The 15,325-nt window shown below is 47.0% G+C and overlaps 2 protein-coding genes across 2 annotated transcripts in view; one reads left to right on the forward strand and one right to left on the reverse strand.

The window, feature by feature from the left end:
• Window positions 1-710: 710 nt before the first annotated feature.
• Window positions 711-9,476, reverse strand: smim19 (small integral membrane protein 19). The gene is made up of 3 exons (XM_078407940.1): window positions 9,272-9,476; window positions 8,246-8,370; window positions 711-2,371 (listed from the first exon to the last, which is right to left on the reverse strand). The coding sequence occupies exons 1-3, from the start codon at window positions 9,436-9,438 to the stop codon at window positions 2,313-2,315; spliced, it is 351 nt and encodes a 116-aa protein (XP_078264066.1). The 5' UTR covers window positions 9,439-9,476; the 3' UTR covers window positions 711-2,312.
• Window positions 9,477-9,572: 96 nt separating this feature from the next.
• The window catches only part of srp72 (signal recognition particle 72), a 71,996-nt gene continuing 66,243 nt past the window's right edge, over window positions 9,573-15,325 (forward strand). The window contains exons 1-2 of the mRNA XM_078407928.1: window positions 9,573-9,788; window positions 11,142-11,262. Coding sequence (XP_078264054.1) covers window positions 9,692-9,788; window positions 11,142-11,262 — 218 coding nt within the window. The 5' untranslated portion in view covers window positions 9,573-9,691. The remainder of the gene's footprint in view (window positions 9,789-11,141; window positions 11,263-15,325) is intronic.

Below are 15,325 nucleotides of genomic sequence, written 5' to 3' on the forward strand. Positions count from 1 at the left end.
AGACTATAGTGAGTCACTATTCAAAACACATACTAGCAAAACAACTTGGCCAGTGTGTCAGAAGAGTCCTGATCCAAAACATTGTGTCGATTCTTTCCATAGATGCTATCTGATGCACTGAGTTCCTCTAGCACTTTGCATTTTGCTCATTATGTACTTGACAGCTAAACATTTAATGAAGCATGGCTTCTTAAATATATGTTCCTGTCCCATGATACACACATGATCAGTGAACAGATCATGGTTCAAAACCTAGCATGTCCTAATTGGCCACGACACCCAGTAACCCCTGCTGAAGAGTATGCAACATTTCTTTTTTTTGTTTTGTTTTATTTCCAGCAATACCCTGGAATGTGCAGAATAACTACAATAACAGCAATACCCTGAAATAATGCAGATAACTACAATAACCTGGAATAATGCAGATAACTACAATAAAAGCAATACCCTGGAATAATGCAGAATAACTACAATAACAGCAACACCCTGAAATAATGCAAACTACAATAACAGCAATAACCTGGAATAATGCAGATAACTACAATAACAGCAATAACCTGGAATAATGCAGATAACTACAATCTAGAGCGCCTGCACTGCCCTAGCAGCTGCGGCTTGCCTGCAGTCCGTTTGTCTTTTGTGTTTTTTGTTGTTTTTTGTCTTAATTGTGTGTTTAGATGTGTAGTGTTTTTTTGTGGTTGTGTGTTATGTGGGGGGGGGGGGGGGGGAACTGTAAAACTAAGATTATCTCTTCCGAACGGAGACGCAACCTTTTTTCTGGGTCATGTCTCCGTTCCCGCTGTGGCCTACCATCAGCCAAACACCTGGAGTTGGCGGCCTCCACCTGGGACCACCTGGGCTCTAGTTCGCAGAGCCCGCGGACTGTACTCACCACCAGCGGAGTTGGCTGCCTTTGGAGGCTGTGGTGGCGCTGCGAGAGCTGCTGCAACACGTCTTCGGAGGCTTCTTCAGCCGTGGGCCGCGTGGACGCCGGAAGCTCGCAGGCCTTGCCCTGGGTGGGGGCCGACATCGGGAACTCCGGCAGTGGCAGCGTCTTCACCCGCCCCGAATCGCGGGGCTAGGGTCGGCCCGCCGCGGACCTTTCACCGTCCGGCGTTGCCTGGAACAGGCCGCGGGATTTTCTCTGCCCGGCGGGGGCTTCAATGTCGGGAGCCCCGACCGCCCCGATGTGGCAACGTCAACAGCCTGACCGCGGGAGAAGACAGCAGAGAAGAGAAAAGACATTCTGGCCTTCCATCACAGTGAGGAGGTGACTGGAGGAGACTCACTGTGATGGATGTTTCTTTTTGTTTGGTGTTGGTTTATGATTTTGTGTGTTATTGCTTATTTTTATTGCTTATTTTTATTGGTCTTATTGTTGGACTGTGGGTAATTTTTCATTTCACCGCATTTATGTGTATGTGACAAATAAATTGACTATTGACTATAACCTGGAATAATGCAGAATAACTACAATAACAGCAATACCCTGGAATAATGCAGATAACTACAATAACAGCAATAACCTGGAATAATGCAGATAACTACAATAACCTGGAATAATGCAGAATAACTACAATAACAGCAATACCCTGAAATAATGCACGTAACTACAATAACAGCAATACCCTGAAATAATGCACATAACTACAATAACAGCAATACTCTGGAATAATGCAGATAACTACAAATTTCAAAGTGAACTAAGATTTTTACAGCAAGTGACAGTAAGATGTCTCATAATGTTCGGGTATACCAAAGTTGTACTTCACTCTGGTCAATACATTTTTATTTACTTCAAACCAAACTCAATACGTAGACAAGTAGGAAGGATGTTTTCACAAGCTTCCACTCAAACTGACTTGAGTTTATCCTTAACGAAGACTAATCCAGACCTTCATCCCAACATCACTCCTCAAAATAAAGTTACTCTCAGTAATGTGGTAATGCAAGACCCATGATCTCTGGGACAGTGAAGGGACTGGGTTAAGGAAGCAGTCACTCTTCACGAAAGTATGAATAACCACCTTGATTCCCTTCTCCTTATTTGTCAGGAAAGATATCCCATAATTAACATGACTCCAGTTATTAAAAAAGGCAAATTACATTACAGGATGGGGAAAACATCACTTAATAAGGGGAGAGTAATCACATCTCTTGCTCATTTATCCTTCAGGAGTGACGTTAAACGTTCAGCTCCCATTGTTTCTCAGATTGTTTCAGATGCTCCAGTAGTTTTCTCTTCCGCGGGTCTCTGATTTGCATGGCTGCTCCCTTCATTTTTACTTCCATCAATATTAGTACTGCAGGTATCACTCGACTGTCAGCTGCACACTGTCCATCTGCCCTTGCTGCTGTTCATACTTTCGTGCTGAAATGATGGAAATAATATGTTAACAAATTTTAAATGAATACAGAGTTATTTTCTTTGTAACTTTATTGGTAAAATATAATACTCCTGCATTGAAGTTTCATCTGGCAGGCACAAGCAGATTGGACATCTCAGCTGACAGGCATAAGGTCCAATACACATCGATGAACGCACAAAGAAAGATCACCAACTTCCTGAGAAGATTTGGACAGTCGATGAATACTCTATTGAACATCTACATGTGTACAGTAGAGAGAGTACAGATTGATTGCATCACGGCCTGGCTCAGCAACCCCAACATTGAAGGATACTACAGGGCGGTCACGATGGCGCAGCGGTAGAGTTCCATCCCGACTACGGGTGCTGTCTGTACGGAGTTTGTACGTTCTCCCCGTGGGTTTTCTCTGAGATCTTCAGTTTCCTCCCACACTCCAAGGACGTACAGGTATGGAGGTTAATTGGCTTGGTAAAAGTAAAAATTGTCCCTAGTGTGTGTAGGATAGTGTTATTGTGCGGGGATCGCTGGTTGGCGCAGACCCGGTGGGCCGAAGGGCCTGCTTCCGTGCTGTATCTCTGAACTAAACTAAATTACAGAGAGTGAACATGTCTATCACAGGTCGTAGTGGTACAGGAGCCTGATAACCGTGACCTCCAGGTTAAAAAACAGCTTCTTCCCAGCAAGCATCAGGCTCTTGAACATTTCACACATCAGCTTCAGTAATTATGATCTAATATGAACTCAATTTTTGATTACACAACCAACTTTGCTTTTCTACTATTATGCACATCTGGAATTGATGTTATTAATTTATTGCCTTGTTGCTGATTGTCTATTTATCTGTGTGTTTCTGCGTCATCAGGCATGTTACGTTGCAGCAAGTTAGAATTTCACTGTTCCGCTGCCGGTACATATGACAATCAAACACTCACTCGCCTCTTGAACGCAATGAACCTCGCGACTTCACCTAACTGAGATGATATAAAAACCTGAAATAAAGAAGGAGGCTGATCAGTCATGGTTATCATGATCAGTTTGATTAGCACGGGTGTCAGGGGTTATGGGGAGAAGGCAGGAGAATGGGGTTAGGGCGAATGAGATAGATCTGCCTTGATTGAATGGCGGAGTAGACTTGATGGGCCAAATGGTCTAATTCTGCTCCTATCACATGGCCTTATGATTTATAAGCCATAAACCTCCAGCCAGATCTGCTATCTCCAGTCCCCATACTCCCTCATCCCCAACTCTCTGATCTTTCGGAGACACAAGAGACTGCAGATGCTGGATTGAGATGAGGAAATGCAGATGAGGAACTCAGCGGCCCAGGCTGCATTTGCAGAGGGAAATAGGCCGACAACATTTCAGGTCAGGATCCTTCTTCAGACTGATGGGGAAAAAATGGTGGCAGAAAGAGATGAGGAGAGAAACCAGCAATGGAGAAATCAAAAGAGTGGAATCTGATAAGAAAGATGGGAAGTAAAATGGAGAACAGAGGGAGGGGTGGTGGGAGATGGGAATATGCATGTGGGAAAAGGAGGGAACAGTAGGGGTTGAAGGAAGGAGAAGGATCGAGGTGAAGGAGCGGGAGAAGTGGAAACAAATGAGTGTGTAGACATGGGAGCTGGATAGATAAGTAGGCGTGGAGGGACAGGTTTACCCGACACAGGAGAATTCAATTCCCTGTGTGATTAAAATTCTATCATTTGGTCTCGAATATATTCAACATCAGCGAATTGAAACCACGGCGGTAAAGGAAATTCTCCTCTCTGCAGAAAGACATCTCACACTGGGAGGTACGGAGGCACAGCAGTAAAGTTGCTGCCTTACAGCACCAGAGACCCCGGTTCGATCCTGACTACAGGTGCTGTCTGTATGGAGTTATTACGTTTTCCCTGTGACTGCATGGGTTTTCTCTGGGGGCTCCAGTTTCCTCCCATACTCCAAGGGCATACAGGTCTGTAGGTTAATTGACTTCTGTAAATTGTCCCTTGTGTATAGGATAGTGCACGGGGTGGTTGTTGATTAGTGCAGACTTGGTGGGCTGAAGGGTGTTTCCACGCTGTGTCACTAAAGTCCCCACCTTTGGTTTACACTGACAATTCCTCATCCTGAGACTGTGCTCCTGATTTGCTCCTTCAGCAGGAGTTTCAATGAGATGACCTGGCTGTTCTTAATGCCATCTTTCTCATTCTTCAGAGGAAAATCACTAAACCTCACAATTAATCTACTAAATAGAAACATAGAAAATAGGTGCAGGAGGAGGCCATTTGGCCCTTCGAGTCAGCACCACCATTCATTGTGATCATCCACTCTATCCAAGCCTTTCAATATTCGGAACGTTTCAATGAGGCCCCCCCCCCTCATTCTTCAAAACTCCAGCAAGTACCGGCCCTGTGCCGTCAAACGGTCATCATATGTTAACCCACTCATTCCTGGGATCATTCTTGTAAACCTCTCCTGGACCCTCTCCACGGCCAGCACTCAGATATGGTGCCCAAAATTGCTCACAATATTTCAAATGCAGCCTGACCAGCACCTTCTAGAGCCTCAGCATTACATCCCTGTTTTTGTATACAAGCCCTCGTGAAATAAATACTAGTGTTTGGCTTCTTTCCTACCGATTCGACTTGCAGATTAATTTTTGGGTATCATGCACCAGCACTCCCAAGTTCGATTTCTGGATTCTCTCCCCATTTAGAAAATAGTCTACGCCTTTATTCCTACTACCAAAATGCATGACTCCACACTTTGCAACACTATATTCCACCTGTCACGTCTCTGCCCACTCTCCCAACCTGTCCAAGTCCTTCTGAAGTCCCTGCTTTCTTTGCACTACCTGCCACTCCACCCAACTTGGCCACAAAGCCTTCAATCCCCTCATCCAAATCATTAATATACAACGTGAAGAGCAGCAGCCTCAGCACCGAGCCCTGTGGATTTCCGCTAGTCACTGGCAACCAACCAGAAAAAGCCCCCTTTATTGCCACTCTTGGCCTTCTGCTATCCAGCCACTGCTATCCATTCTAGTATCTGCCTTTTGATACTGTGGGCTCTCATCTTCCTCAGCAGTCTCACGTGTGGCGCCTTTATCAAAGACTTTCTGAAAACCATGATTTTGAAAATTCTAATGATTTTATACACTATGAGATTTCACCTCCTGGGCTCCAATGAATAAAGTCCTTGCCCACCCACCCTCTCCCTACAGCCCAAGCCCTCCCATCACGGCCACAACCTCTTAACCAGTCCAATATCACAACCAAACCCTTAACAACATGATTAATGTGAAAATATTTTCAGGACTAGTAATAATTAACAAATAATGTTATTTCTGGAAGCAGGTTTGACCTTGGCATTTTTCACATTTCTCAGTTGCAATCTCTTTCTGGATCTATATTGGACTTTGTTATAAAGTGCCAACTGTATTGTGGTCTTTAACTATGCACAATCAGTCAATAAAGGCTGATTTTGAAGCATTCTCCACCACAACACTAAAACTCAAGGTGACATTTTATAGGGTCTGAGTTACCATAGTTTTTTCTCACCTGACAGCTGGAATGTTGATAACAATAATTTTGTTGAGAGATCAAGCCAAAATTCTAACAGGGGAGAGGTGTACATAAATCATTTGTGTGTAGGAAGGAACTGCAGATGTGGTTTAAACCGAACATAGACACAAACTGTGGAGTAACTCAGCGGGACAGGCAGCATCTCTGGAGAGAAGGAATGGGTGACATTTCAGGTCTGAAGAAGGGTCTCGACCCGAAACGTCGCCCATTCCTTCTTTCCAGAGATGCTGCCTGTCCCGCTGAATTACTCCAGCATTTTGTGTAAATCATTTGTCTGACAGGACAGGTTGAGAAACAAGTTAAAAACATGTGAACTGGGAAAACATGGGAATCTTTATAAATAGTACAAGAGAAAGAAAAATTATGACAAAGATTTAGACACTTGTTCAGCCACAAATAGAGTCCAGATTTTACTACGGAAACTGAATTCCTGAAGCAAAGGTACAACAGAGAGAAATCCCGGAATAAATGTGAGATTTTGGGACTCAAACTAGGCGGGACCTTCACAGTGAATGGTAGGGCCTTTTGGAGCATTGTACTGCAGAGGGGTTCTCGGAGCACATGTACATTGTTCCATGAGAGTTATGTCAAAGAGTGGTGAGAATGAGCTTCATGGCCTTTCATCCGTGAGGGAATTGAGTAGAGAATTTGAGTCATTTGCTGCAGCTGTATAAGACATTGGCGAGGCCGCACTTGTTTTGTTTTGCTACAAAAAGATGCCGTTAAGGTGGAAAGGGTGCTGTGATGATTTATGAGAATGCTGTCAGGACTTGACGGCCTGAGCTACAGGCCATAATGTTGGCCAGGCTAGGACTTTATTCCTTGGAGCACAGATGTTGGCCAGGCTAGGACTTTATTCCTTGGAGCACAGGATCATCTTAAAGAGGCGTATAAAAACATTGGGGTTATTGATAGGATAAATGCACAGTCTTTTACTCAGGGTAGGGTGACTAAGAACTAGAGCAGCCAAGAAGGAGGTCCAGAGACAGGAGCAGGCTGGAAGATCCTGCCAACTGCAGTAGGGATCGTATATCAGCAATGTTAGAATTTACGCAGGGCCAATTTTGACACTGGCCCACGTATGAGTTCAATCAGATGAAAGCACGGTTATGAGATATTTAAGCAACATGTTAAAAGACAGAGTGGTGAAAAAAACTGAAAGCTAACAAGTCTGGAAGGGAACAGTGTTACAGGGTGATGAAGAGGGCTTTTGGCATGCTGGTCTTCATCAGTCATGGAACGAGCTGCCAGAGAAATGTAGAGATAAATACAATAACATTAAAGATATTTGGATAGGTAAGTGTACCGGAAGGGCTGAGAGGGGTTTGGGGCAAACACAGGAAAATGGGACCAGCTTAAGATGGCGATGTTGGTCAGCATGGATGAGGTGGGTGGTAGGGCCTGTTTTTGTGCTGAAGGACCCTAAGAACATAGAGCAATAAGAACAGGGGTAAGCCACACAGCCCCTCAGGCCTGTTCTGCCATTCAATATGATCAATACAGCTCTTCCTATGGCAGTTCCCCAGAGCCCTCAGTTCCCGACCCTCATTGCCCCAACCTCGACACCCATGCGAGGTGGAGAACTGTAGAGATCCAATGACCTGTGAGAAGTTCCTGAGCACCTCAGCATTCAACAGCGGCAGACACAGAGTCACAGGACAAGCGATTCAATTCAGGCATGGACAAGAGGTCACAATGTTATTGAAGCAAGCGCCAGCTACATCAAACGTCCGACCAAAAAAAAATATTATTAAATGAAAGGTAGAAACATAGAAAATAGGTGCAGGAGGAGGCCACTTGGGCTTTCGAGCCATTCAATGTGATCATGGCTGATCATCCACAATCAGTAACCCATGCCTGCCTTCTTCCCATATCCCTAGCCCCTAGAGCTCTATCTAACTCTCTTTTAAATTCATCCAGTGAATTGGCCTCCATTGCCTTCCGTGGCAGAGATTTCCACAAATTCACAACTCGCTGGGTGAATTTTTTTTCGCACCTCAGTTTTAAATGTCCTCTCATTTATTCTTGGACTGTCGCCCCTGGTTCTGGACTTCCCCCAACATTGGGAACCTTTTTCCTGCATCTAGGTTGTCCAGTCCTTTTATAATTTTATACGTTTCTATAAGATCCCCTCTCATCCTTCTAAATTCCAGCGAATACAAGCCCAGTCTTTCCAATCTTTCCTCATATGACAGTCCCGCCATCTTTTTAACCTTGTGAACCTATGCTGTAAGATAATTTCTTCCAATAAGTTTCTTCCCCAAGATATTTGACGTCAAACATTTTCACAGTCAATCTGCAGGTGCTTACCAATGGAGTACATGTCCAGTTGCTGGCGTAAGCGAACCTTCTGCAGGTTGTCATAAAAGTTGGGCTCAGGAGTGAGATTACCAGCATGAGGAACAGTGAATATCCTCATGATCTTCCTTTTATTTCTAAAAGCAACAGAGAAATTTCCCTAAGTCAGCAACTTAATAAAATAAATAAGGTCACTTCACCATCCATCACTCCATATTGAGTGAGTCCCATTTGCCTGCATTTGGCCAATGGCCCTCAAAACCCTAGAATCCTCCATCCTGGGTAAAAGACAGTGTGTTCACTTTATCCATGTTCCTCGTGACCTCAGTTTACACCTCAGTAAGGTCACCCCTCAGCCTCCTACACGCCAAAGAAAAATGGCCCAACCTCTCTCGATAACTCAAGCCCACAAAACATCCTGGTGAATTTCTTCTCCATTCTTTCCAACTTAGTCATACAGCGTGGAAACAGGCTATTCGGCCCCACGCCAACCAACATGTCCCATCTGCACGAGTCCCATTTGCCTGTGTTTGGCCCATATCCTCTCAACCTATCTATGTACCTCTCTAAATGTCCCTTAAATATTGTGATAGTCCCCGCCCCAACTACCTCCTCCATCAGCTCCTTCCATACACCCATACACAACTTTTGTATGAAAAAGTTACCCCTCAGATTCCTATTAAATCTCCCCCACCCCCACCCCTCACCTTAAACCTAATTCTGCTCATGTAACTTATGAACATCACCTTCACAGCAAACAACGTGGGCTGACGGGCCCGTTCTGTTCTATAGTTGATGTTCTGTGTCGACACAAGGGACTACAGATGCTGGTTTACAAAGAGACACAAAGTGCTGGAGTGACTGAGAGGGTCGAGCAGCGGCTGTGGAGAACATGCACCGGCTGAGTTACTGCAGCTGTTTGTGTCTATCCAGCGTCAGCAGGTCCCCTCACCACTCTGTGAAGGACCATGTCCACACAGACAATGCCGACCGCGGAGTTACTGCTTTAACCGGTATCCCCGGCCCGGCCCCACTCACCTCCTGGCGTACAGCAGCAGCCCGACGCTGAGCAGCACCGCGATCAGGTAAACGTTGGTGGCGTCATTCCAGGCCTCATGCACCGTGTAGTCCATCCCAGCCCCTGCAGACACGCACATCCCGGCCCCGGACACCCAGCACTTCCGCTCCCCGGACAACACGCACATCCCGGCCCTGGACACACAGCGCCTCGGCTCCCCGGACAACCAGCGCTTCCGGTCCCCGGACACCGAGCGCTTCCGTTCCCCGGACAACCAACACTTCCGGTCTCCGAACAACACGGATTTCCGGTCCCCGGACACCCAGCACTTCCGGCGCCGGGTCATCACGCATTTACCGGCCCCGGCAGCGTCGCTGGTGTCCGGCCGGCGGGGGCGGAGTTTGCGGCGGCGGGACAAGGCCGGGCCCAGTTGTCGGGCCATGGCGGGCGGAGCGCCACTGACGGCGATGTGGACCGAGGTGAATCGCTTTGGACAGACCGCCGATTACAGCCGCGCCCTCAAGTCTCTCAACAAAAGTGAGCGAGGTCGCGCCCCGGCGGCAGACTGACTCCGAGGTTCGCGGGTCGGGTCGGAGTCTGGGATCCCTGTGTGTTGGCGATGCTGGGCCCGGGGGTCGGGGACGGGGTTTGGGTCTGAGTCTGGGGTCCCGGTGTGATGGCGATGCCGGGCCCGGTGGTGAGGAACAGGGTCGGGTGGGTCGAGGATTAGTTGCGTCTCCTCGTTGATTGGGGGCTGCTGGTCGGGGAAGCGGGATGTGCTGAGCAATGCTTTCCACATGTTGGTTGCTGCCAGGGCTGGTGGTGCGGGCAGATATTTATGACAGTGGCGTTACAGGGGCACATGCGGGGAATGTAACATATGGATCACCCGCAGGTAGTTCAACCTGGCATCTTGTTCGGCTCGGACACGGGGACCGACGGGCTGTTCCTCTGCTGCACGGTTCTATGTTCATGTTTTTAGCCGCAGGAACATTTGAAACATGAAATAAATGTGAGGTTCTCTACTTTGGCGGCATAAACAAGGACGTAGATTATTATCTCAATGGAGTTAGGTTAGGTAAGGGGGAAGTGCAGCGAGATCTGGGTGTCCTTGTACATCAGTCACTGAAAGTTGGCGTGCAGGTACAGCAGGCAGTGAAGAAATCTAATGGCATGTTGGCCTTCATATCGAGAGGATTTCAGTATAGGAGTAAAGAGGTTCTTCTGCAGTTGTATAGGGCCCTGGTAAGACCACATCTGGAGTATTGTGTGCAGTTTTGGTCTCCCGATTTGAGGAAGGACATCCTTATAATTGAGGCATTGCAGTGTAGGTTCACGAGATTGATCCCTGGGATGGTGGGACTGTCATAAGATTGGAAAGACTGGGCTTGTATTCATTGGAGTTTAGAAGGATGAGAGGGGATCTCAGAGACGTATAAAATTATAAAAGGACTGGACAAGCTAGATGCAGGAAAAATGTTCCCAATGTTGGGGGAGCCCAGAACCAGGGGCCACAGTCTAAGAATAAAGGAGAGGCCATTTAAAACTGAGGTGAGAAAAAACTTTTTCACCCAGAGAGTTGTGAATTTGTGGAATTCTCTGCCACAGAAGGCAGTGGAGGCCAATTCACTGGTTGAGAGTTAGATAGAGCTCTAGTGGCTTGTGGAATCAAGGGACATGTGGAGAAGGCAGGCACGGGTTACTGATTGTGGATGATCAGCCATGATCACAATGAATGGCAGTGCGGGCTCGAAGGGCGAAATGGCCTCCTCCTGCATCTATTTTCTATGTTTCTGTGAAATAGCTGTTAATTTGTTTGGGTTTGGTGCACTTAGTTGTGGATATGATGCTCAATTCATCACTGTTAATTGAACTGATTTTTCTATCTAGTACTGCAAGATGACAAGGATGATGTCACTGCACTACATTGTAAAGTGGTCTGTCTGGTCCACGCTGGGAGTTTCAAGGAAGCGCTAAACGTGATCCACACTCACAGTAAGGTGCTTTCCAGGTATGGTATGCTGAAACACATTCAATTTATTATTAGTAAAATGGGACCCTTCGTTGTTTCTTGGTGAAGTTCTCCAAACTCGTTCTCACCAACCACACAACTATCAATGGCCTTTTCCCTCTATTATCGTTACTTTTCCCATGGGCGGTCACGGTGGCGCAGCGGTAGAGTTGCTGCCTTACAACGAATGCAGCGCCGGAGACCCGTGTTCCATCCCGACTACGGGTGCTGTCTGTACGGAGTTTGTACGTTCTCCCCGTGACCCACGTGGGTTTTCTCCAAGGTCTTCCGTTTCCTCCCACATTCCAAAGACGTACAGGTTTGTAGGTTAATTGGCTTGGTAAATGTAAAAATTGTCCCTAGGGTGTGTGAGATAGTGTTAGTGTTCGGGGAATCGCTGGTCGGCGCGGACCCGGTGGGCCGAAGGACCTGTTTCCACACTGTATCTCTAAACTTTTTTGCGTATCTTTCATTCATTTGTTTTATATCTCTGTGCATCACCATCTGTATCTCTCGTTTCCCTTTCCCCTGTCTGTCAGTCCGAAGAAGGGTCTCAACCCGAAAAGTCATCTATTCCTTTTCTCCGTAGATGCTGTCTGACCCACTGAGTTACTCCAGCTGTTTGTGTCTTATTTTTAATTATAATTGGAGGGCTTTGCTGAGGCTGCATCCGGAGCGTCTGCTTAGTTAACGCCAGATGTCGTTGCACAGGAGGAGTGCAGCAAAGAGTCAAAGCTGGTCCCAGGGATGAGCGGTTTGCCTTGAGGGGAGGAGTTGAGTGGGCTGAGTTTGTATTTTCTGGACCAGAGGAATGTGAGGTGTCATTGAAACTTGTTAAATTATGTGGCTGGGTGAATGTTCCTTTGACTGAGGAGTCTGGAGCCTGAATTCAGGTTCAGAAAAGGGATTGGTAGTTTAGACTGAGATGAGAAACGTCTTGCTGAGGTGAGTGAATCTTTGGGCTGCTGAAGCCCCAGGGTGTCAGACTAATTGAGGTTATTCAGATCAGCAGTGGATATTCTGGAGATACAAGGTACTGCAGAAGCTGGTTTGTGGCAACCTTACCAGACAGACCACTTTACAATGTAGTGCAGTGACATCATCCTTGTCATCTTGCAGTACTAGATAGAAAAATCAGTTCAATTAACAGTGATGAATTGAGCATCATATCCACAACTAAGTGCACCAAACCCAAACAAAGGCAACCTTACCTGTCCATGCCCTCCAGAAATGATGCCTGACCCACTGATCTACTATAAACCCACTGACTCGCACAGCTATCTGGACTACACTTCTTCCCCCCTATCTCCTGCAAAAAGTCTATCCCCTACTCCCAATTCCTCCGTCTACGCCGCATCTGCGCCCGGGATGAGTTGTTGCACACTAGGGCATCAGAGATGTCCTCATTCTTCAGGAAACGGGGCTTCCCCTCTTCCATTATAGATGAGGCTCTCACTAGGGTCTCTTCTACATCCTGCAGCTCCGCTCTTGCTCCCCCTCCCCCCATTCGTAACAAGGACAGAATCCCCCTCGTTCTCACCTTCCACCCCACCAGCCACCGTATCCAACAAATCATCCGCCAACATTTCCGTCACCTACAACGGGACCCCACCACTGGCCACATCTTCCCATCCCCTCCCCTTTCTGCATTCTGCAGAGACCGTTCCCTCCATAACTCCCTGGGCCACTTGTCCCTTCCTACCCAAACCACCCCATCCCCGGGCACTTTCCACCTGTCCCTTTACCTCCCCCCTCAACTCCATCCAAGGACCCAAACAATCTTTCCAGGTGAGACAGAGGTTCACCTGCACCTCCTCCAACCTCATATATTGCATCCGCTGCTCTAGATGTCAACTTCTTTACATCGGCGAAACCAAACGCAGGCTCGGCGATCGCATCGCTCAACACCTTCGCTCAGTCTGCCTTAACCAACCTGAGCACTTCAACTCCCCCTCCCACTCCCAGTCTGACCTTTCTGTCATGGGCCTCCTCCAGAGCCATAGTGAGGCCCACCGGAAATTGGAGGAACAGCACCTCATATTTCGCCTGGGCAACTTGCAGCCCAGCGGTATGAACATTGACTTCTCCAACTTTACATAGTTCCTCTGTCCCTCTCTTCCCCTCCCCCTTCCCAGATCTTCCACTGTCTTCCTGTCTCCACCTATATCCCGCCCCCTGACATCAGTCTGAAGAAGGGTCTCGACCCAAAACGTCACCCATTCCTTCTCTCCTGAGATGCTGCCTGACCTGCTGAGTTACTCCAGCATTTTGTGAATAAATACCTTCAATTTGTACCAGCATCTGCAGTCATTTTCTTACACTGAATGACTCCAGTAGTTTGTGTTTTTTGTGGATATATTCTGGATAGTCAGGGAATTGAGGGCCAGAGGGGTAGCTCAGCAAAGTGGCTCTGAGGTGGAATCATTATGAACTTTTATCAATGGCAGAGGCAATGGCCGACTGCTCATTCTTAGGAAATGCCCTTGCGTGGAAGTGGGCACGCTCTCATCACTGACCCACACCACCCTGGCCACACTCTCACTGACCCACACCACCCTGGCCATGCTCTCACTGACCCTCACCACCCTGGCCTCACTCTCACTGACCCACACAACCCTGGTCACACTCTCACTGACCCACACCACCCTGGCCATGCTCTCACTGACCCACACCACCCTGGCCACACTCTCACTGACCCACACCACCCTGGCCTCACTCTCACTGACCCACACAACCCTGGTCACACTCTCACTGACCCACACCACCCTGGCCATGCTCTCACTGACCCACACCACCCTGGCCACACTCTCACTGACCCACACCACCCTGGCCACACTCTCACTGACCCACACCACCCTGGCCACACTCTCATCTCGCTGCTGTCATCAGGAAGAAGGTACAGGAGCCTGATAACCATGACCTCCAGGTTCAGGAACAGCTTCTCAACAACCATCAGGCTCTTGAACACCGCAGAGCAACTGATCTGCTATATATCTTTGTTTGCGCTGCGGACTTGAACTATCATGGTTTGATTTCCTACTATTACTGGTTATTAATTAGTTATATTTTTTATTATTGTAGTGTTAATGGCCCTGTGAAGCTGCAACAAGTAAGAATTTCAGTGTTCCTTTGCTGGTACAGAGGATGACAAAACACTGTAGGAAGGAACTGCAGATGCTGGTTTAAATCGAAGATGCACACAAAGTGCTGGAGTAACTCAGCGGCTCAGCATCTCTGGAGTGACGTTTCGGGTCGAGACCCTCCTTCAGACACATGATAAAACTCTCTTGAATTAGCCCACATTTGTTATAAGACAAATTTCTGTCTCCTGAAGGAAAGATTTCCACGATGCTGTGCCTTGTTTTACAGCGAGGGAATCCTGCATTTTATTTCAGCAGATTTAGGAACGCTTCTAAATTGCATTGTGTTCAGTTCTGGGCACCATGTTATAGGAAAGATGTTGTCAAGCTGGAAAGGGTTCAGGAAAGATTTACAAGGATGTTGCCAGGACTAGAGGGTGTGAGCTACAGGGAGAGGTTGACCAGGCTCAGGAGGATGAGGAGTGATCTCATTGAGGTGTCTAAAAAAACGACGGAAATATTTCAAACGTCATTAGAAACGGGGATGGTGCCGGAAGATTGGTGCATTGCGCATGTTGTGCCTTTGTTTAAAAAAGGTTCTAAAAATAAACCTAGCAATTATAGACCTATTAGTTTTACTTCTGTGGTGGGAAAATTAATGGAAAAGATACTTAGGGACAATATATATAATTATTTGGATAATCAAGGCCTGATTAGAAACAGTCAACATGGATTTGTGCCTGGAAGGTCATGTTTGACTAATCTTCTTGAATTTTTTGAAGAGGTTACCAGGGAAATTGATAAGGGCAAGGCTGTGGATGTTGTCTATATGGACTTCAGTAAGGCATTTGACAAGGTTCCACATGGAAGGTTGATTAAGAAGGTTAAATCGTTGGGTATTAATAGTGAGGTTGCAAGATGGATTCAACAATGGCTGACTGGGAGATACCAGAGGGTAACGGTTGACAATTGTATGTCAGGTT

Source organism: Rhinoraja longicauda, chromosome 1 (genome assembly GCF_053455715.1).
Source record: "Rhinoraja longicauda isolate Sanriku21f chromosome 1, sRhiLon1.1, whole genome shotgun sequence".
Lineage (NCBI taxonomy): Eukaryota > Metazoa > Chordata > Chondrichthyes > Rajiformes > Arhynchobatidae > Rhinoraja > Rhinoraja longicauda.

What these genes read in the sequence shown, in the direction of transcription:
- smim19 (XM_078407940.1), bottom strand. Translation starts at nt 9,438, where the DNA reads ATGTGCGTGTTGTCCGGGGAGCGGAAGTGCTGGGTGTCCGGGGCCGGG. An exon ending in CTGCTGCTGTACGCCAGGAG is followed by an intron (nt 8,371 to 9,271) that starts GTGAGTGGGGCC and finishes TGTTGCTTTTAG; the next exon opens with AAATAAAAGGAAGATCATGA. An exon ending in ACTGGACATGTACTCCATTG is followed by an intron (nt 2,372 to 8,245) that starts GTAAGCACCTGC and finishes CCATCATTTCAG; the next exon opens with CACGAAAGTATGAACAGCAG.